The 21,344-nt window shown below is 50.0% G+C and overlaps 3 protein-coding genes across 4 annotated transcripts; 1 reads left to right on the top strand and 2 right to left on the bottom strand.

Moving 5' to 3' along the window:
• Positions 1 to 1,210: 1,210 nt before the first annotated feature.
• On the bottom strand, positions 1,211 to 13,990 carry SART3 (spliceosome associated factor 3, U4/U6 recycling protein). Of its 2 annotated transcripts, none has more exons than XM_068653758.1 (19): positions 13,653 to 13,990; positions 12,884 to 13,010; positions 12,120 to 12,224; positions 11,112 to 11,296; positions 10,032 to 10,137; positions 9,158 to 9,282; positions 8,710 to 8,865; positions 8,288 to 8,426; positions 7,798 to 7,905; positions 7,313 to 7,390; positions 7,051 to 7,109; positions 6,803 to 6,912; positions 6,411 to 6,523; positions 5,914 to 5,990; positions 5,357 to 5,525; positions 4,203 to 4,651; positions 3,561 to 3,713; positions 2,788 to 2,975; positions 1,211 to 2,257 (listed from the first exon to the last, which is right to left on the bottom strand). In XM_068653758.1, exons 1-19 carry the CDS (start codon positions 13,848 to 13,850, stop codon positions 2,077 to 2,079), a joined length of 2,826 nt encoding a protein of 941 aa, XP_068509859.1. In that variant the 5' UTR covers positions 13,851 to 13,990; the 3' UTR covers positions 1,211 to 2,076. The 2 variants fall into 2 exon arrangements, with proteins under 2 accessions (XP_068509859.1, XP_068509857.1); XM_068653756.1 differs by having other exon boundaries at positions 4,203 to 4,654; positions 13,653 to 13,984.
• Positions 13,991 to 14,079: 89 nt separating this feature from the next.
• On the top strand, positions 14,080 to 16,750 carry ISCU (iron-sulfur cluster assembly enzyme). The gene is made up of 5 exons (XM_068653762.1): positions 14,080 to 14,232; positions 14,829 to 14,942; positions 15,159 to 15,269; positions 15,648 to 15,726; positions 16,113 to 16,750. Exons 1-5 carry the CDS (start codon positions 14,146 to 14,148, stop codon positions 16,202 to 16,204), a joined length of 483 nt encoding a protein of 160 aa, XP_068509863.1. The 5' UTR covers positions 14,080 to 14,145; the 3' UTR covers positions 16,205 to 16,750.
• Positions 16,751 to 17,033: 283 nt separating this feature from the next.
• Positions 17,034 to 19,631, bottom strand: TMEM119 (transmembrane protein 119). The gene is made up of 2 exons (XM_068653763.1): positions 19,501 to 19,631; positions 17,034 to 18,240 (listed from the first exon to the last, which is right to left on the bottom strand). The coding sequence occupies exon 2, from the start codon at positions 18,222 to 18,224 to the stop codon at positions 17,520 to 17,522; it is 705 nt and encodes a 234-aa protein (XP_068509864.1). The 5' UTR covers positions 18,225 to 18,240; positions 19,501 to 19,631; the 3' UTR covers positions 17,034 to 17,519.
• Between the last annotated feature and the right edge of the window lie 1,713 nt (positions 19,632 to 21,344).

Here is a 21,344-nt window from a genome sequence, read left to right as displayed (position 1 = left end):
GGAAGCAATCCCCATGAGTACTGTAAAGCTTAATCCCTTTGTAAAACAGTGTGGGTTGTTGTATTGTCCCAAGGCCTATTTAAGTTTCATCCCTCTCTCTCTTACCTGCGATGTATTTATGATGTTTTATACAAAAAACAGGCAATAGAACAAGTTTGGGAGTTATCCATGTACTTTAGCACCAGCCCGTGCTTATGTACTGATTACTGCTGCCAGGAAAAGCAACCAATAAGGGAGGAAGGTTGTTCTGTTTTTACAAAACATGCTTATTTTTGTAGTGCGAGGTGAGTATAAAGATATTCTGCACTTTAGAGCTCTGGGAAAAAAATGTTATTTTAGTAACAGATTAATAAAGTATTTTAATATTAAAGTCTGTTTGGACTAGGCTGTTGTCAGAACACTGCTGCTGGCAGCAAAATAAGCAGCACTCACAGCTCAGTTCCTGGAGCTGCAAGGTGCACGAGCAGTGCACATCCTGGCTCCCTCAGCAGCACGCAGCTGCACTAGAAGGGAGCACTGTGGAAGACGTTGAAGCAGCAAGTCCAGCCCTAGAAGTCAAAGGAAACCTAATTCATCACTCATACGCTGTGCCTGCCTGATGTCAGGGCGAGGTAACCATCCTTTCCTAACCCTTAATTAAAGCTTCACCTTAAAATGGCATTAGAGTGAGTAAGCAGATGGAGCTACAGTGTTGTTGCATCATTATGGTGCTGAGTGGTTAGTCCACACTTGGTGCGCAGAGCAGATGGGCTCCACAAGAAGAATTCGGGCCCTATAGCATAGCAATACTACCCCCAAACCTGCTGATGTCACAGCTAGGAAGCAGACAAAGTAAAGCTGAAGTAAAGCCAAGCCAAATGAGCACAGGAGGTAAGCACTGAAAACAGTGTTTATTTGCAGCAGTGCTTGTGTTGTACAAGTGAACTCGGTCCTGCTGTGCCCCCTCCCCTCCAAACCCCAGCTGCTGACTGTGAGGTAGCAGCAGGTGCAGGTAAGCAGTGATATTTCTATCCACGATAGCCAGATTATTCTCAAGTCTGAGGTGATTACTGAAGTGGTTCAAGATATTAACACGAAAGGGAGTGAACGACTTACAGGTACATGAGGACACGATCTCAGTGCACCCAAGAGGTGAGGTACATCAGTATTACCTAGCTGCCGTAGGGTTAAGTGCAATTCCAACACCCACATTTCAACAAAAGCAACAGTATTTATAGAAAACCTTTGAGAACTTGAGTTTAATAAACCAGGGAACGTCAGCTTGCACTTCACATTTGTACAAAACCATACAGAAACCACCTGCCAAAGACGTATGGGCTAGCTAGCAAAAAACAAACAAGAATGGTCCTCAGCAAGAGCATGTACAGCTTCCATGGGGAAAAAACAAACGGAGCTAATATTACCCATGACACTTAAAAATAATTTCAATGTCTTTTACAAATACACAATATAAAAAACAGGTCAACTCGAACAGAACATCAACGGAATACATAGATATGTATATTTGTGTATATACATATACACACCAATGTATAGAAACTCTCCCAATACTAAAATAGGCCATTGTGGTGAATTACTAGCATTTGCCATTTAACTCTGAATGGAAGGAGATGAATTTCCGTGCGTGTGAGAGTGTTTTGGTGGAACGTGGGTGTGTTGTCAGAGAGAATGACTGCAATCACAATCTGAACTTCTGAGCAGTGGGGCTCGACCAGGTTAGCCCTAGGCTTTCACATCGCATCTCGTTCGTTAATGAAAGAGAAATATTTGTAAAGTATTCAGAAAAAAAATGTTGTGGCATCCAACCTGTACAGGAAGTATTTCCCCCCTCGGTACCCTCAATATGAGGGATCACATAATGCCATTTTACCAGAACGTAGCATAACTCTTTGCTCTTAAAAACAGAGGAAAACCGATTTGTACCATCCTACACTGATCTTAATGAATGCAGTAGTCCCGAGCAGTATTTACACCTGATTGTGACTGGCGTTCTCTCCCTGCTAGCATAAGGACACAACATGGCTTCCATAAAGGCATTTCACATTTTACCAGACCAGCTGATCGCAGACTTCCTGCTCACTTGTTCAGTAGCATCTTGGCAAAATCAGCGTTGGACATCTTTTTCGGCTCCTCAGCAGGTTCGGATGAAGTTGCTGGTGAATTCTGGACCATCCCATTCTCAGCCTTAGCCACGGGATTACTCTGGCGCTGCAACGCACGAGGCATCATCGACAGCTGCGTCCTTCCCTTCCCTCGCCTGCAGAGGGAAAAGTAACATTTCAGAATACCCCACCGCTCTCTGAACACACTGTTCTAGCTTAGGAAGAGAAAAAGGGCTTTGTTCCCTAAAAGGAACACCCCTTTAAATATTATTCTTGTCATTTGTTTCAGTAGTAAGTAGTGCAAAGCTTTCAACAGACGACCTTTGAATCAGCACACCGAAGTCCTGACAGAAAACAACCGCCCAACAGTCCCCAGGAATTGAAGCTCCGTGGTTTTATCCACAGAACACCTACACTGCAACACCAACCGTAAACAGCAGGAGCACTTGGAAGGAAAAAAGAACAGCTTCAGTCCAACGCTGCTGTACTCAGTCACTACCAACCTGTTCCTATCGGTAATGTACAGAGAAATCTGCTTTTCCTCATCAATCCATCAACTCCAATTCTTTGATTCAGTACTTTTCAGGTGTTCCCTCATCTTTTGGATGATGCTCCCTATGTTGTAGCCTGCAAACAACCCCAGTGTTTGCTTGTTAAGCACTGGGAAACCCTTGCTAATACTTACGCTCCATAAATCTGTCGTGGTACTGCAAACTGCGAGGCTCTGCCTGCCTCGGGCTTGTCTGGCAGCTTTCGGAGAGGCGGGTTACTGATCGCCACCTTGATGACGTGTTCCTTAATTGTCAGGCCGTCCATTTTCAGCACAGCCTGCGAGGCCTGAGCTTCGTTTTCATATTCCACATAGGCCAGGCCCTAAATAAGGGAAGAGGTAACCTAGTTTTAGTCATTCTTTCTCTGCGTGACAGTCTCTTATTTAACAAGCACCCATTTATTGCAAAATGGACGTAACAAACCCTGTCAAAGAGGTGTCTCATTTCTCACTGGCAAATCCAGTACTGCAGCAGGTGTTATGCACAATAGCATGAGAAAACTGAAGATAAAGCAGGATGGGGATCGGTTATACCAGATGAACCCCAGCCAGTTATTTTAGAAACAAGTGTTCTTTGCAGACTTACTGATGCCTCTTTTTACTATATTGAAAATGCTGCAGATCTCTTTCCCTCCATCCTTTTTATATCACACATTTTTCTCATGTAATTTAATTAGTATTTCAGAAAAAAATCCTCTTTCCCCTCCTATTTCTTATTTGTTGGCACAAAGACACACGAGGTTACACAAATCCATGCATTTCTATGAGTTTTAATGCAAAGCCCGTTTGGCAACAATAATCAAGTCATTTACCTTAAGCTACAAAACCTATGTTTTATATCCAAATCTCACGAAGAGTTCCCTTTTGAAGGATTTCATTGAAATTAACAGTGCATTAAGGACACCTACCTTGGGTTTTCCTGCTCTGTTGGTGACCAGCCTAATGTCCTTCACGTTGCCATGTGCTTTACACACATCTTCCAGCTCTTCCTTAGTGCAGGAAAATGGCAAGCCAGATATGAACAGTTTGTGTTTCTCCAGTGTGGTACTATACCTGAACACCTGAAGAAATAAAAAAAAAAAGCTGTTAGTTCTCAAGCCAGCCAGAAACAAAGAATTTCAACTTATTATAAATCTCTCAACCTTTTGAGTGAAAAGGTGAGATTAACAGACAACACCCACGCCATAAAAAAGCCATTAGTAATATCTTGAGAGATATTTGCATATAAACACAGTCATCCACCTAGGACGTGCGAGGAATTCTGAGAAGTTAAGTTTTAAAACATTATCTTTGTTTTACAAAAAAAAAAAAAAAAAAACCATTGATATGTCTGTCTTCTTGCTCAAGTGTCACTAATTGAATACTGAGTTTTTCTGCACATAACCCAGTGAAGTAGAAAAGCACAGATTGTAGAATTAACATCAGGTAACTATGCCAAACTAATACGACATCAATTTGTTAGATACAGGAACTCATGAAGCAACACATCCTGCCAGCTTTCCAACGCAGTCCCACTGTTGAACCCACTTCTTGAGCGAATAAAAGTTTACCTTGAAGTCTGGATTCTTGTTCTTGTCAACACAAGGAGAAACAAACATTGGTCTTCCCTCCACAACTTTACGATCCAACCCAAGAGCCTGGAGGGCAGATTTCTCATCCTTGAATTCTACGTAGCAGTAACCCCGGAACGTCCCCTTGTTACTGAACACCGGGCGGATCTGCTCTACCTCCCCACAGCTCTCAAAAAGCTCCTTCAGTTTCACTTCGGGTTCTGTCATGTTATAGGAAAGGTTGCTGACAAAGACGGTAACATTATCTTTACTGCTGTTGTGCAGAACTTTGGGGATGTCTTTTCGACTGGTGGATGCCTTTTGCTTTTGGTTTGCCGGCCGATCTGGTTTTTCAGCTCCACTTCTTCCAAACAGCCCAGTTTCTAACTCCATGTCTTCTTCAAGAAGTAAACCATCGCCGTCTCCCTTATGCCTCTTGCTGGGCTGCTCTGCTGAGTAATGAAATTGAGCGCCTTACTAGAAAAGTTACACCATTTCACTCAGCACTCAAATTAGACTGCCCTTCATTACCACCATGGAATCATGAAATAGCAAATATGAATGAGATGGAAAAGACAATGACAGCTCAAAGGCAATAAAAACCTCCCTCAGGTTCTTAATAATGCAAAACAGATTTCCTGACCAAGACAGTGAGGATTTAAATGGAAGCACTGACAATATTTGGTTTTGTCAGTTACAACTTCTGACTCATGCTCTCTGTCAAATAGGATCTTTATTAAAAAACAAAAAAAAAAAAAAATAAAAGCTTCCCATACTCCCAGTGGCAACAATCTTAAGATCTTCTGGTACCACCCTCCAAGAGACTACTATAATACCAAATAACCAAGTTTAGATTCCGCATGCTTCAGCATCATTTGATGACTCGGGAAAATTAAATTGAGAAGAAAAATCACAATATTTCTCTGAAATAAGAAAAATCTACAAAAAAAAACTCTAGAAGTTCGTTTAGGTATGTACTTCGGCTAGCCAAAACACACTTCATCTTGCTAATACAATGAAGGTCTCCTGGGAGAAAAAGGCCCTGAAAAAACTGCACCTCTGAAGACACTAAGAGCACTTCTTCACCTGCCTCTAACTGCAGGCAAGCACCCAGTAACCCCAGTGACAGAGGACTGACACATTTGTTTTATTACCTTCTTCTTCTCGTCCCCATTCACCTTCATCATCATCATCAGCTTTGCGTTTGTCTCCAATTCTATTTTTTTTAGCCTTTTTGGAAGCTTTCTTTTCTGCCCGAGCCTGCTTTCGTTGCTCAGCTTTCTCCTCCTCCTGCTTTGCCAGAGCAGCTTCTTTCTCAGCGACCTAAGAAAGAGAGATTCTTATTTAAGCAACTGCATGCTGCAGAGCATTGTCATGCACTGTTTTCTACAGTACTGAACCTGGAGGGTTTTCTCCTAAGCTATATAAACACAAAGCTAATGGAACCACCATTTAAAACACATGTCAATTATTTGCTCTGATAGTTTTTTCCTAGAGCACTCCTGTTACTCTTATATTCATCCAAGTGTCAAAAGGTGAAACGTAAAAAAGCAATAAAGTTAAATTATACTTTTAAACTAAAATCAATAGCTCCGAAGCTTTAAGACAATTTAGGCTTATCTGTACAAAGCAACATTAGAAATCTAACAGTCAAGGTTGATCTTAAAATAGATATTTCCTATAAACTGCTTATAGTTCACAAAGTTCTGACCTTTGCTCTTTGTTCGTTAACTCGTGCTAATCTGTTTTCTGTTTTTTGCACAGCTGCATCCCAGTCTTCTAATGTTCCTAGAGAATTAAGAAATAAAAGCTTTGTATTTAGCCTTCCCATAGCTTGGAAATACAATTCCAGGAAAAAAAGCAACAATGAAGTCATAAACCTTATTCTTAGTATTAGCCATTATACACGAATGTTTAATATAAATTAAATGAATGGCCTTCAAAGAAAACAAAATCCAAGCAGAGCAAAAGCCTCTTTTTAATCATACAATGCCCCCAAAAGGCATAGAAAAAAAAATTAATTTCAGCAGGCTCTAAATCAGGCCTGAAAAGGTGAAGAAAAGAAAATAAAGAACTGCTTGCATGCGCTATGGTAGACAAAAGAAAGCAAGCCTTCACCAGATGACAAAATACTGGATCAAAGCTCACTCTATTATTGACAGTAAAATGAAACCAGACAGTGAAATGAAACGACTTGCAGTTTGCTACCTTCTATCCTCTCCAGCGTGAGCAGCACCTCGCAGACATGCTCTGGATAGTCACTTGTGCACTGCACGGCTCGATGCAAGGCCTTCCTGCAGTGCTGAGTATCACCATGGGCTCTACAGCAGGAAAACACAGCAGTAAGGAGCCAATCCTCCACATCACAATCAAAAAGCAGTACAGTTAACGATGTTCTGTGCAAACACTCTTCCTCTCTCCCTAACTAGCTCCCACCATGCTTTGTTGCTGTAATATTTCTGAAATATTGCATGGACCTGAACTAAGAACCTCAAAAGCAGATTGTGAACTCCTAAGGAGCGTACCAACACTGAGCAGATCAGCCTTGTCTCACGCAGATGAGGTCACTTAAATTAACTACTGTCCAGCCAAGCTCTTACCTTTCCAGGTTGTAATACTCCAGCCACATGTTTGCATATTTGGCGTTCCCTTTAGTCATGATGTTGTCCCAGAGCTCTCTGGCCTTCTGCATGTTGTTACATAAGCGGGCCTGTGAAGCAGCACTCCGCACACTCAGTACAGGTCAGGATTCTTTGTTCCATCACCACAACCCCCCTGCCATCCCCACCGCTTTAAAGAGAGATTTCCTCTACTCTAGCAAATAAAATAGAGCAGACAGAAACATTACCTCAACTCTTGCCCAGTTCTGCATGATGGTGCAGGATGGATCTCCGCTTTCACTAAAGCCTGGGAATAAAAATAAGTACTATTTGTGAACGGCTCTTGGAAATAGGGTGTTTATTAAACAAGTTTTAGACCATAGGTGGAGTATTCATCTTTTTCTAAGATGTCTAAGACACTTGAAGACAAGTTAAACATTATATGGAAAGCTACTCTTATGAAAAAAATGATTCTGCACAAGACAAATCAATACACAGGATTTAACTTACGCTCTTCGACTTCCTGTTTCAAATACTCCACAGCACGTGCAAATGCAGATCGCAGCTCTTCCAATTCTTTACTTGAGTCTTCAAAACAGAGAAAGAACCACCTTAGAACAACAATTTTCATTTCCTATCCACTAAAATCTCTTCACTTACACCCCCAATGATTTTCTTTTGGCAGGAAATAAATAAAACTTGCTACTTCAGTAAAGCTCACTACTTGCATACCAAAACAAAACAAGACAAACACCAACCCCCACCAAGTACCTAACATATAAAACACAATTTTTGTGACAGGACAATCTATTTTTTCAGCAAGGAGCTACTCTAAAACAAGTATGTTCTTATATTTTATCCACACTAACAGGCAAGAAAGTACTATTTGTGAAGAATATGAAACTAGTGTTGACTATATTTTATTTTTTAATTAAAGTAACATCACTGTTTCAGATACATAAAACTCACATATTTATTCAAACGTATCTATGTACCTTGTGTAAAATCCACTCTTCTTCTTAGGTAATCAAGATATGCCTGCCAGATTTCTACGTAGTCCGTTGCCTGAATAAAACCTGCATTCAGAGCCTTTTCAAATATTTCTGTAAGAAACGGGAGGAGGTAAAAAAAAAAAATGTATTTGCTTTTCAATTATTGACAAAGTTAACAAGCTGCAGCAGACAGGACAACGAAAACACAAGACACAAGAAGCCCTAAATAAATCGTTTAAGGAATTCAATGTAAAAGCCCATTTCATTCAGCAACATTGAAGTAAAGTTGAAATAAAGAGCTTGCTTAGAAGCAAAGCTGCTCAACCGTAACAGCTGTGCCCTAGAAGAACGCTACTGTAAATTTTGTTGGCTTTAAGACTGCTGGAGAAGGGCTACACCAAATCCTGCAGGTCACCACTTGTCACACATCATTCATGGCACAACAAGAAGTGGTTCTGTACTGTGAAGAAGGTTTGCTGAGGTATTTCTTTACCAGAAATAATGCAGTGGTCAACTCCGTGCCTCTCCATCGCCAGAAGATAGCGAATCCAGAGCCCAACTGTCCAGGGACAGTTCCTAACAGCGCGGTCGTGAGCAGACAAGACCAATTCTTTCACTCTCAGCTGCCGGTCCTGAAATAATCACACCAAGTTTTAAGTACCTGTGAGCCAGAGAGCCCAAGAAAAATTCTGTAGAGAAAATACACAGCTGGTGGACAAACTGAGCAAATGCTCGCTTGATCAATAAACACACCACTGAAAATAAGGTGAAGTAGAAGTCAGCTTCTGGAGAATTTGAAGACAATGTGACAGGATTGGGAGAACACCTCCTGTTATTTATCAACCACTAAGATATTAAAGCAAAAAGACAAATAAAAACGGAAAATAAAACCCCAAACATTTCTGTTTGCCTTACCAAATACTGGTTGTAGCGTGCCCAAAGATCTGGTACAAGGCAGTTCTCAGCCAAAGCCCTCTCGTAGATCAACTGAATGCGAGCTGGATCACCTGCTTTCATCTCAAAATCGATGTAAGCTTGGTACTCTGCTAGCTTTGGAGTCTCAGCACCCAGCTATAAAACAAATAGGAAAGGGAAAAATAAAAACCTTCTCAACAAAGCATGATTCAAACAGCTCAACTGTCACTCAGGGTAGGTCTCAGGCAAAATTTCAAACATGAGCTTGGCCTCTAAATATCAGCAGCTTCAAAAGTTTCCAGCACATCTGGTTATGAAGTGCCTTGCGTATTGCTCATAGCTGCTAACCATGCTCAAGGGAGCTCCCTTATCTCACAGACTAGAGAAAAAAGTCACCACAAACCAATTAATTGTTATTTTTACAGCAACGTGAAAGTAAAAGCATTACCAGTGCCTCTTCGTATGGTTTACACTTCTCCAGTTGCTGCAGAGCTTTTTTGTAGTTCTTTATTATTGTTTCTGGTATTGGCTCTTCTGACCATTCCTCATATTCAGCGTATGAGGCCTCCATATCTATGAAAAGACATGAAACCACATCATTAATGCACTCAATGGACTAAATAAGAAATCAATTTATGTTTCATTCTAATAAATGAGTATTTCTGTTTGTATATTAACTGCTACACTACTACACCTTTAAGGGGGTTGTACACTATCGAATATAGTGTAATTTGAACGCAAACTCAGGACAAGTTATTTTGAAGCTAATGATTTTGCTTTACAAAAGCAAAAGTCCCAAGATCTTCCCAAGTCTTTAAAGCAGAAGCCAACCCAGATTCTTCCAATACGTAAATGAAGAAGTCAAAGATCTGTGCCTTGACTTCTCTTGTAAGGAGACAACGAACCAAGAAAAGGGACTCAAGGAGTTTAAAGTTAAATGAACCTGATACAGCAGACTAACAACCCAGCTGTCAGCACATATTATTTTCCTACCAACCAAGCTCCTTGTACAGTGAGCTTCACAGCTGAATTCCTAGCTCCTGATGGTCGTGTTTCATGCTAATTACTTGTACTTTAAATGGCCTAAGTGATCTCAAATTATGCACTGAAGGAACAGACAAACCAAGTTTCAATTAATATTTCTGAATAAAAGGGAAACGCGCATCATTCAAGGGACCCCAAAGACAGGCAAACGTAACCAAGTAAGGAATGTTCAAATACCACAGCTGCAATTTGCATGGCTCTACCAGAGGAATAATCACGACTAAAGCCTTGCTGTAACGGGTTATTCACGCCATCTCCCCCAGTGCAAAGGCTCTCACCTAACAGCGGGATCCCCAGCTGGCGCCTGAACAGCGTGTGGATCCTCTCAAGCTGGCTGCAGAGCATCTGCTGCTGCTCGGGCGACGGAACGCTGCCAGGAGCTGGCTACAAACAAAAGGATTGAAATGTAATCAGCTCCCTCAAGCCTGAGCCGAGGAACACGAGGGGGTATTGTTTATGGGCTGGGGATCTGGGCTCCAAATGACTACACAAGCCTTGAAGCACAGATGTAAGCAACTTGCATCTCAGGTGGCTGCTGTGAAAGCTTAAACTTGGGAACTGCTGGGCTTTGAACTGGGTGAATGTAAAAAATGTTCCTCAGTGAAAGCTGAGGCACACATTGGGAAATGAAAACCTGGAGATAAACAGCGTGTGATTGTGCCATTCCACATGCCCACTGGGCTGCCAGAGAGGTTTTCAATAAATCCCTGCTGCTCACACGGATGATTTAAAACTTCCAGATTCCTTTCTGTTTATCAGGGGAAGGGTGTTCGCCCATTACTCCTGTGTCAGGGCATTTCATTACTGACTAACTGCCAGATCTTATGTAGTAAACTGAAAGGAAATGGAAATATTCATGTTCTGGACATCTTCTAAAGGTATCTATCCTGTGTAGACATCCAGCCTGCATGTTCCAGGGATAATACGCTATAATCCCTAAGTTGCAAAAAGGGTGAGACAATGAATGAGCTCAATGCTGAAGGGGAGGACTGCCTAGAAATGTAAACATGATCAATTATGGGCAGAAGTATTCACTAGAAAGAATAATAATGCCTAATAATCAAGCTCCTTAATAGTAAAGCTAGTTGGTTTAACATTATTCTTGTCAGCTCAAGCACAGAAATTTTGCTTCCAGATGTGAGATTTTATGATCTTATTTAAGCACAGACTCATTATTACACCAACAAATGCAGAGAACGCCTTTCCCAGAGCAAAGGGCTAGTTCCTACAGCTGAGAAGTAACAGCTGAGCAACCCCACAGCCTCTTTGCTCAGTGTCTGATGAAGAAGCAGCACGAGATGACTTCAGAAGCGATACCAGAGCTCTTTACTTGCAGTAGCCCAGGGGACTGGCCTTACCTGTGCTGTTTCCAGGATGGCGTTCTCAAACTCGCGGTACGCTTCCCACAGAGCCGTTCCTTTTGTCACGTGCAGCCCAACGGCTGTTAAGGCTCTCTCAAATATCGAGCGAACCTTCTCGATTCCTCCCTCCTGCCCGATGCCGCCGATCGAGTACTGGGCGTACTCCAGCCAGATTTCAGGACCTGAACAAGGTTAGGAGAAACAGGTGAGCTAAGGACCTTGAAAAACAGAAAGGGGTCTCTGCTCCCCAAACACGAGTAGACCAAGACACAGTTTTCTTTACTCCCACGAACACCCAGCAGTGCCACCATGCTAGGGCTGGGACATTTTACATGAATCTTCTAGAAGAGATTCCCCTCTGATGACACCAGTCCTTCTCTGCTCCTTCCAACATCACGTTTTCAGCACCTTGCCACAACACCCAAGCAGCACGCAGTGCTCTGAAGCAGCATATGGCTGCAGACAGCTCCTGACAGAGAGAAGCCACCACGTGCTGCCCTCGCTTTAACAAGGCCACACGGCGAGGTTCTTCCACGTCAAAGCATTTCAGGAGTGCTACCTCCAGGACAGCAACTACAGGCTGTTTTAGGAGCTGTCACATAACGGAAGCGACAACAAAGGCAGCGCTAACCAACACAGAAGGTGAGAGCAGAAGTGAGCACCTCAACAGCACTCATTCTCCTCAAAAAAGAGCTCAAGAACGTACCCTGGGTAATGCAGAAAGCATTCCTTAACCAAGCACAATACTTGCTGCTTACGGACATTAGAAAAGTGCAAAAAAAGCATTTAAAATATTTTTTAATGTTAGCTTAGACTATCTTAGACTGCAGTGGTACTTAAAGCATTGCCTTTAAGTGGCCTGTAACTCAAACACTTCAGAACAAAGCGAGGATCACTCCATGCTAATATTTTTGATGCAATTTCTGCATTAGAACGAAAAGATTTCCCTAGAAAGGCGTAATCCGAATGTAACAATATGTTTTATAGCAAATATTAAGAACTTACAGATGTAGTCTTTCACGGCTCTCTCAAACAGCTCATAAACTTTCTCTCGCTCCGAGATCTCAGAAGCCATCTTTATCTCATCCTTCAGCCAGTCCAGCCAGATTTCTGAAACCAACAAGTTTAGAATCCATCACAAAAAGCTCAGAAAAAAATAACTTCAATTGTTTGTTCAAGTGTTTGGAGTTTTTAATAACAGACTTAAAAACACAGAGAGGGACAATGGGGGAAAAAAGAAACTTTAGCCACAATTACTCACAATTAATTTAAATGAAGACTTTGGCACAGACCTCTCCAGCTGGGTACAAAACAAGCACACATTTATTTAAAGAAAGCTGCAGCTGCAAGCAGCAAGTTATTGGTAGTTTGTGTAGAAGATCTGAGTGCACCAGCAACCAAAGAGCTGCTGAGTGGCACACCTTCCTCCCATTTTACAGGAAACAATAAATGCCTCCAGAGGCTGCACGTTCCCACACGCATAAAAGGAAACTTTCCCTTGCCAAGGCTAAAAGTACACCGGAGGAACAGCCTCTGTGGTATTTACATTGCCTCTGGGTTTATTAGGAAGAAAAAGAACTCCACACTTTCAGGGCTGCCCACAACCGCGTGCAGAGCTTAGCTCTGCTCTTTTAGACCTCAGACTGGAGTTTGAAACCACGCACAAACACATTTCACTGCTGAAACGAGGGGATTTCACCCCAAAACGCCTTTGAATCGCAGACTGATCCCCGAGCAGCAGCAGCTGCAAGCCGAGCCGAGCTCCGTACCTTCGGTAAGCGGAAAGAGCTCGCTCATCTTCTGGCGAGCTCTCCTCAGCTTCACCAGCTCTCCCTCCTGGCGGAGCAGCTTTATCAGGTCCAGGTGGCAGTTGTAGTCAAAAGCGTTGATGGAAAGCTTCAAGAAAAAATAAAAGTGGATTTTTAAGGCATCATAAAGACATGCAGAAGCGAGAGAACATTTAGCAGAACACCACACGCTCTCACAGCACGTGAATCTATCTCCTCATGGGTTCATGCAACCAGCCCAGCATCTCCCTCCCTGCACACAGCTGACTCTAGTGATGCCCACAGAATATTTTCAGGCCACAAACATTTATAAAAACACACTTTGAGTTTAACTGAGTTTTAAAACTCTACTAAAAAGCAAATTTTGAGCTCTAAAGCCTGCTTGGCAGCACAGGTACCAAAACCCGGAGCATAGCAGAAAATTGCTCGGGCGTTGTGAGTGAGTAAGGACCAGCCCCAGTGATAAACCTGAGATGTTTTGGGTGTCCCAAAATTTAACGAAAAACAACGGGACCGGCCCCAAAGCCCCTCAGCGCGTTTCGCCTGCCCGTTGGGGCTCTCTGAGGAGAAAGAGCTCCGTGACCCCCCCCCAGCCCCACACTACACCGAGGACCCCCGGGACCCCCCTAAAACCCTCGGGACCCACGGGGGACCCCATAAAAGCACGGCCAAGGCCGAGGGCGCCCCGAGGGAGCCCAAAGCAACCGGGAGGGTCCCTCTGGGGTCCCCCTCCCCTCACCGCCCCCCTCACCTGCTCCTCCAGCCGCTGGATCTCGGCCTCGTTCTCCTTCTCCTCATCCTCGCCATCCCCTGACGAGTCCGAGTCGCCTTCATCCTCCGAATCACCGCCCGATTCCGGGTCCGGCAGCGGCAGCCTCCGCTTCCCCCTCTCCTCCTCCGCCTCCTCCTCAGCCGCCGCCGCGGCCGCCTCAGCTCCCGCCGCCGCCATCTTATGCAGCTCCCCTCAGCGCCCGCCGCGCTCCAGCCACCCGCCGGGGCCGTCCGCGCCGCGCCTGCCTCAAAGCAGCGCACACCCACCGCTCACCCGCCGTGAGGAGAAACCCTCGCAGCTCTCCCGCACCGCTCACGGTTTCTCACCGCTCCTCGACCGCCGTGCGCTGAGCGCTGCCCGGTTTTGCCCCGCGCCGGTTGGACCGGGAAACAGGCGGCGCCGCGGGCAGCTCGGGGCCTCGCTGAGGAGGGGTCCTGAAGGGCGGGCAGGGCAGAGCGCAGCCAGACGCAAGATGGCGGCGCTGGGGAGGGCGGGGGCGGCGCTGCTCCTGCGGCCTGCGCGCGGGGCGGGGGGGCCGGCGCTGGGTTACCACAAAAAGGTGAGGGGCTGGGGGCTGCGGAGGGCACCGAGAAACCGGGGAGGGGTTGTGGAGGGGTTGGGGGCAGCTCCGGAGGTCGGGAGCTGTGTGGGGTTGTGGCGTCGTTGCTATGAGAAGGGCGTTGAGGGCCTGGAGTGGGGCCGGGGCAGGGCTGGGGGCACAAAGCCTGTGAGGGGCGGCTGGGGGTGGGATAGAGGCTATGGGGAGAGCTTATTGTGCTTTATAATTATCTGGTAAGAATTTATGGGGAGCTGGGGTTGGCCTTTCCTCATCGATAAGCAGCGATAGGAGCAGAGGGAACGGCCCCGAGTTGTTCAGGTTGCAAACAAGGAGAGATTTCTCCTCAGAAAGAGGAGGGAATGGCCCCAAGCTGTTCAGGTTGGAATTAAGGAGAGATTTCTTCTCAGAAACAGCAGCCAGGCGTTGGGACGGGCTGCCCAGGGAGGTGGTGGAGCCCCCGTCCCTGGGGGTGCTCAAGGAGAGGTCGGACGTGGTGCTTGGGGGCATGGCTCGCTGGGTGACGTTGGTGGGAGGGGGTGATCTTGAGTGTTTTTTCCAACCTTTATGATTCTACGGCGCTGCCTCTGCCCCGCCAGGTGGTGGATCACTACGAGAACCCGCGCAATGTCGGCTCCCTCGACCGTAATGCCAAGAATGTGGGCACCGGGCTGGTGGGTGCCCCGGCCTGCGGCGACGTCATGAAGCTGCAGGTGAGGGACCTCAGGGCTGACACAGGGGGAGCGTGGGGACACTGCGAGGCCCACGCCTGCTGCTGTTTCCCTCCCCTCATGTCAGGCTGTGACGCAGCTTGCCTCTCTCAGCACGTTCGGATGTTAAAATGTCCCCTGGAGCCTGGGCAGGGCTTGTCCCTGCAGCCCTGGGCTGTGCCTCGTGGAGCTGAGGTGTTCTTCCCCGCGTTCTTCCAGGTCGAAGTGGACGAGAACGGCAGGATTGTTGAAGCTCGCTTCAAGACTTTCGGCTGTGGGTCAGCGATTGCTTCCAGCTCCCTGGCAACAGAGTGGGTTAAAGGGAAGACGGTAAGGGCCTCGGCCGGGGTTGGAAGTGGCACCGTGTGCTTAAACATTGAAGTATTTGAGCATTCAGACTGGCTATTGGGACTGGGGAGGGGACAGGCCCTGCAGTGACACTGGCACGCTGTGGTTTGTTACTGCCACTGCTTTGTCTGAGGCATTCCTTAAAGTTGTTGTGTGTCAGGTACAGAAAAAAAACAGGGAATGTTGAGAGGTTTCACACATATCAGCGTGCTCTCAGCATTTCTTACTGCCCCTGGCAGTTTGAGATGTTTTCCCGTGTCGATTCAGTTGGCTCTGGAGCTTTAAAGCTTGCAGCGAGCGCCTCTGTGGCGTGTGTGTGTGCGTGAGGTGGCTGCTGACCACACGCTAACTACATTTCAGGTCGACGAAGCGTTAAAGATCAAGAACACGGATATTGCGAAAGAACTTTGCCTTCCTCCGGTCAAACTGCACTGCTCCAGTAAGTACGGGGCTGAGCTGGGAGAGTTAAACAGCTTGACTGCAGGGCGAGCCTTCTGGGGGCACTGCAGAGGCTGCTTTATTTATTTCTAAATAAAGTTTCTGCACGTGGAGCAGCAAAGATTGGCCTGCAAGAGAACCTTGCTTACGTGCAGGCCTTGGTTGTGAATTTTGACATCAATTCCACCTTTTGGTGTCTGCATAAATCAGGAAATTAGAAATGCAAAGTTCGAATCCTGATGTGAGGCACCGTGCTCCCTGCTAACCGCAGTCCTGGTTCCTGCTGCCTGTTCCTGCTCTTAACGTCACCTTTTTTTGTAAATAACCTGTTCTTCTTGAAGTATTTATTTAAAAAATAATTAAAAAAATGTGTTTTTTTTTTTCTAGTGCTGGCTGAGGACGCAATCAAGGCCGCCTTGGCCGACTACAAGCTGAAGCAGCACCCGAAGAAAGAGGAGCCGGAGCAGAAAGCCAACTGATGGGGGCTGCGGGGGGGTTTCTCCTTCCTGCTGGATTTGCGGTGCAATCACTCGAGCTTTAGTGGAACCCCACACACAGCCCGGCGCTGCTCCTGCAGCCAAACTGGTCTGAAACCCTCCGAGGGAAAGGGACTGCACCTCCCTGAGAGCCAGCCCTGCCGCTGAGGGCTGCGTTTTTGGGGAGGATGGGGCGTTTTGCCTAAAGTTTTGCAGAGTTGAGTGGGAAGCGTTGCCTTGCTCTTCTTGTACCCGCGAGAGCCGCGGCTCGGGGTGCGTGTCGCTGCGGCGCGCGGCTCCTGGGGGGGTTTGGTTGCTGCCTGCAGCTCTCGGAGCTTCCTTTCACCATCTGTGACCCCCCCACACGCCACCCCCTGCGCCCAGCTCCTCTCCGGGAGGCACCGAAACGCCTCGAGGGCAAGAACTGCGTGGGGAGCACGGCCCCGGGAAGCCCCAACCGGGCCCTCGGGGGCTTCTTCCTTGCTCATTAACTCACGGGGAGGGGATTGGGGTTAATTGGGGAGCTGCAATTAAAGTGTTCAACCCTCAGCTCTGCCGAATGCTCTGTGGAGAGGGACAAAACGCGCCCCGAGGGTCCGAACATGGGGCACAAATTGGGGAAAAAGCTGTTTGAAGCTCCCCAAAGGTTGGGGCTCGGGGATATGGGGACAGGGGGATAACGGGGACGTGACTTTCACATCGGGAAGCCTCTCACCCTCCCATTTGCCCCCACTTTATGGGGTACAGCGAGGGCTGGGACGGGGTCCTGCTGCCCCCACCTGTCCCCAAGCCCGAGCTGCGCCGGCCTCAGGAACACACGGGAGAGGCAACGCGCGTGGCAACGTCTTTATTCAGAGCCGAGGGGGTCAGAAAATAAGGCAAAAACTCCAGCTCCGCTCCAAGCTCTCCCTTCCCCGTGCTTTGCGAGGGGCTGCGACATTCGGGGTACGGCCACAGGGACGGGGGCGCAATCCCCAAATCCTCCTGCTGCTGCCCGGGTGCTGCTGGTTTAGTTTTTCCTCCTTTTTTTTTTGGTGGGGACCTCACCAAAACGCCTCCGGGGGGCACAGCACCACTCCCCTCACCCCCAGGCACCGCAGGCGGAGGGCGAAGTGGGCTGGGACGGCCCCAAACCCCTGCAGAACCACCCCAAACCCTACAGAAGGTCCTGGCCACCAGCAAAACCTTCACCAGGTGCTTGGGGCTGGGTGCTTGGGGCCGTGCTTCGTCTTCAGGGGTTCGGGGAGAGGAGGGAGCGGGCACGAGCCCGGCTCCGAGTCCGGCGGCACGGGCACGGCCCCTCCGTGCGGCGGCCCCGTTAGACACCGGGGGGGGCTTCTTGGGGCGCCCCGGGGGCCTCCTCCGTGCCCCCTGCAGCTTGGTTTTGGGGAGGGGGCTCGCTTTCTTCCTCCTCCTTCCCTTTTTCCTCCTCCTCCTCTTCCTCGTGCTCGCCCCGGGCGCTGGCCCCGTTGGCCAGCGGGGTTTTGTTGGGGGATTTGAGGCTCTGAGCGGCGGCGAGGATGTCAGCCTGCAGCTGCCGGCTGCAGTCCAGGGGCTCCTCGGCACCGGGGTCCGGAGCTTTTTCGGGCACCTCGTTGAAAGCCCGGCTGCCCCCTGCCTTGTCCCGCTGATCCACGTACTTCTTTTTGGGGAAAGACGAGGGGTAATAGGCGGAGGCTTTGTGCTTCTGCCGCACCACGAGGGCGGCGCAGACGATGAAGAGCAGGACGAAGGCCAGCGAGCCCACCACCACCACCAGCAGCGTGTACTCCTTGAAGAAATCCACCAGCCCGTCCAGGACGTTGCCCGGTGCCGAGCTGTTGGTGACGGCCGTCCCCGTCGTGGCCCCAATTGTGGGACCCGGCCCCGCTGTCACCGGCCGGGCGGGCGGCGCGGCCGAAACCTCGTCGCCGTCCCCGCTGCCGCCGGCGTCGGGCAGCAGCGCGGCGTGCCGGGGCGCCGCGGCGTGCGCCGAGACCACCACCACCAGCAGCAGCAGCAGCAGGAGTTGCCACCCCGCCATCGCCCCGGGACTTGTGCTGCAGAAAGCAGGGGGAAAACGGTGAAAAATTAGCAAAAAAAAATCCCAAATTCTGCCCCAAGCAAAGGCTTCGATGCGCACGCCCCAAACCAGGCGCCCGGCTCCATCCCCAGCGCAGAGAGCTGAGCGTGTGCCTGGCTGCTCCCACACAGGGGGCTTTGCCCGGGTGAAATTCTGTAAGAATTCTTTAAGAAAAGGAAAAAAGGAAAAAAAAATCAGCTTTGGTTTCGTCGCCCCGCTGCCGGCGAGGCCGAGCAGGGCTTTGTGTTTGTTTTGCAACTCCGCGCTGTAAAAATAGCTGGAAACTGGCTGGGATTGCTCAAGTCCCCGGGACGCTGCGAGCGTGGCGAGGTGACCGGGGCAAGAGCCAAGAGCTGGCTTCCAGCAACGGCCGCTTGGCCGAGTCGAAAATTCCTGAAAATTGAGGTTTTTCCAGTGGAAACTCTGACACAGACGGAGCTGCCGAGGGGCCGGCCCCCGGCGCGAGCGGCGTTTCCCAACGCTCGCCCCGGCTGCAAACCGTCCCCAGCCGGAGCTGCCACGGGGCCACCACGAGGGCCGGGACACGAAGCATCCCCACTGGGACCCCTGGACCTGCTTCCCCCTCTCCTTCCGCCCCCAAATCCCAACCCTGTCCCCGTTTTCTCCCCCCCCGCAGCCAGCAGGACTTGGCTGGCGGCCGCGCTCCCGCTGCAGAAATCTGGTTTGCGTTAGGGCAGAGCGAGCACGGGGCGCGAGGCGGCCCCCCCGGCCCCGGTTCTGCAGCCTGGCTGCCCCCCTTTCAGCCCCCAGTTGGGATTTAGGGGACAAATTTTGGGGTCTGGGGCTTCTTTCTTCATCCCTCTGCCGCCTTCACCCCGTGGAGGGGCCCCTGGGGGGAAGGCGGCGGCGTTGAGGCACCGTTAGCGAGCGGAGCCAACGCGCAGCCGCTGCCCCGGCCCTGGTGGCAAAAAGCGAAGCCCAAACGGGCACCGAGGCCGTCCCCATCCCCGCGTCCCCATCCCCGCCGTGCGGCCCCATTCCTGGCTCAGCCTGGCCACGCAAAGTTCCTCCACGCAGGAAATTCCAGCCTCGACGTGCTGCGGGCGCAGCATCCTCCCCGGCGCGTGGCTGCGGCCCCGTCCTGCCGAGCCCTCAGCCACCCCAAAAAGTCAGGGCTTGAGCAGAAAAAGGGGGAAAAAAGAGCCATGGGGTGCAGGGAAATGGGAATTTTGGGGAGAGCGGGCCCCACGCCAAGAGTGGGGCTCGGGGAGCTCACCTGGCCGGGAGGGTGCCGGCAGGACGGGTCTGTCCCACGCACCTCGCCTCTCGCCCCTTTCTGCTGCCTGCCCGGATGGAGCCCTCGTCCCTCTCCCTCCTCCTCCTCCTCCTCCTCTTTCTCTCTCCTCCTCCTCCTCCTCCTCCCGCGCCGCAGCCCGGAGCTCACTGGCTGCGAGCGCCGCGGACCAGCTTGTTCTCATTAGGGCCGCTTTGGGGAGGGAGCAGGGGAGGCCGGCGAGAGGCAGGCGGCCCCCAGACCCATCACGGCCCCCTCCAAGGGGGGACAGCCCACGGCTGGGGGCTTCTCGGCTTTATGGGGTGCCCCTCTGCATTGCTGCATCCCCGCAGTCCTTTTTGGGGTGCAGGAGCAGAAAGAGGGGGCAAGGGGAGGGCTTCACTGCGAGGGCTGGAGGTAAAAGGGGGGCTCCTGCAGAGCCGTGGGTAGCCCCACAGACCCAGCTCCGGGGCCAGATTCTGTTGCTGCAAACCCAAACCCTGCTATAGGGTGGGCTGGTGGGGCACAGCCACCCCGTCCTGCAAGCTGAGGTCACGCATCTGCCCCAGGAGAATAAAGGACCTAAAACCCATGGGGGAGCTCTGCCCATCTGCCCCATCCATCCATCTATTGATCCATCAATTGATAGATCCATCCATCCATCCATCCATCCGCCGACCCCAGAGCCCTAGAAGGGGGATCAGGGACAAGGATGGGGACACGGATGGGGACAGGGATAAGGATGGGGATGGGGGGGGGTTTGGGGCTTGCTCCCCCATCACTTTTAAGGGCTCACGATGCAGCCTGAGGACAAACAGGGCTTGGGACCAACCCCCTTGGTTTTCGGAGCCCGTTTCCTAACCCCCACCACCTGTAAAAGCTCCCAAACAAGGATCTCTACCTTGGGGTGCAGGCAGACATAGGGAAAATCACCCCTGTGGGTCCCCATATGGGGTCACAGGCTCTGGGAGGGGGGCATCCCCCTGTCCCCCTGCCCTGGCCATGCTCCCCCCCCGCCGCCCGCGCTGTCTGGGCTGAAATTGCTCAAGACGCTGGCGGCCGCAGTGAGCTCATCCCCTTGCTATTCGGCTCCGCGCCTCCCCGGGGACCCTGCCAGAATCCCCCTAAACAGCCAGGGCTTGGGGATAGAGGGCTGGGGGGGGGGTGAGGGCAGGCGTCCCCATCCCCGTCCCCATCCCCGTCCCTATCCCTGTCCCCGTTTCGTGTTTCACCCGGCGTCACCCAGCGCAGCCGGACCCCTCGCTCCCAAAAATCCCGCGTCAGTCCGTCTGTCTGCAGCCGGCCAGCTGCTCGCAGCTGCCGGGACGGCTTTCACCCGGCCTTAAATTATCCTAAAAAGCTTAAAAGGGAGCAGGGGGACGGAGCCGGGGCCCCTCCAAGCAGCTTGGAGGAGCACCAGCGGCATCCAGCCCGGCTTCATCACCACAATGTGGGGGACGACGACAATTTTTGGGGGGTGTAATGGCACCCAGGGAACACCAAAACGCCTTCCCCAGCTGTGGGAGCCCCTTTGGGGTCGGGTGGCAGAGTCACTACCCATGGTGTGACACCTCGTGGCTTGGGGACATGCGGCCCTCATGGGCTGGGTCCCCCCTGCTCCTTGTCTGGGTCTGGGTCCGGGTCTGGGTTTTGGTCTGGGTCCCTGTCCCTGTCCCTGTCCCTGTCCCTGTCCCAGCCCAGCAGCGGGTGCCAGTGCCCACAGCCATCCCGGAGCCGTTTTGGCCGCCGGGGAGGGACGCCTCAGCCCCTCGGCGCTGGGCAGGGCCGCGCCGCCTGGCCCCGCTTTGTAATTTAGGGCAGATGAAAAGGGGAAAAGGGGGGGGGGA

This window comes from Anas acuta, chromosome 17 (assembly GCF_963932015.1).
Source record: "Anas acuta chromosome 17, bAnaAcu1.1, whole genome shotgun sequence".
NCBI classification, from domain to species: Eukaryota; Metazoa; Chordata; class Aves; order Anseriformes; family Anatidae; genus Anas; species Anas acuta.
This window is presented reverse-complemented; position numbering and strand designations above follow the sequence as displayed.

Bases quoted from the DNA above. Each gene is read 5' to 3' on its own strand.
- TMEM119 (XM_068653763.1), bottom strand. From the start codon at position 18,224: ATGGCGGGGTGGCAACTCCTGCTGCTGCTGCTGCTGGTGGTGGTGGTC.
- ISCU (XM_068653762.1), top strand. From the start codon at position 14,146: ATGGCGGCGCTGGGGAGGGCGGGGGCGGCGCTGCTCCTGCGGCCTGCG. The intron at 14,233-14,828 runs GTGAGGGGCTGG...CTGCCCCGCCAG, and splicing joins CGCTGGGTTACCACAAAAAG to GTGGTGGATCACTACGAGAA. The intron at 14,943-15,158 runs GTGAGGGACCTC...GCGTTCTTCCAG, and splicing joins GCGACGTCATGAAGCTGCAG to GTCGAAGTGGACGAGAACGG.
- SART3 (XM_068653756.1), bottom strand. From the start codon at position 13,850: ATGGCGGCGGCGGGAGCTGAGGCGGCCGCGGCGGCGGCTGAGGAGGAG. The intron at 6,524-6,802 runs GTAAGAGCTTGG...TTCCTGCTGTAG, and splicing joins GAGTATTACAACCTGGAAAG to AGCCCATGGTGATACTCAGC. The intron at 2,976-3,560 runs GTAGGTGTCCTT...TCCCTTATTTAG, and splicing joins ACAGAGCAGGAAAACCCAAG to GGCCTGGCCTATGTGGAATA.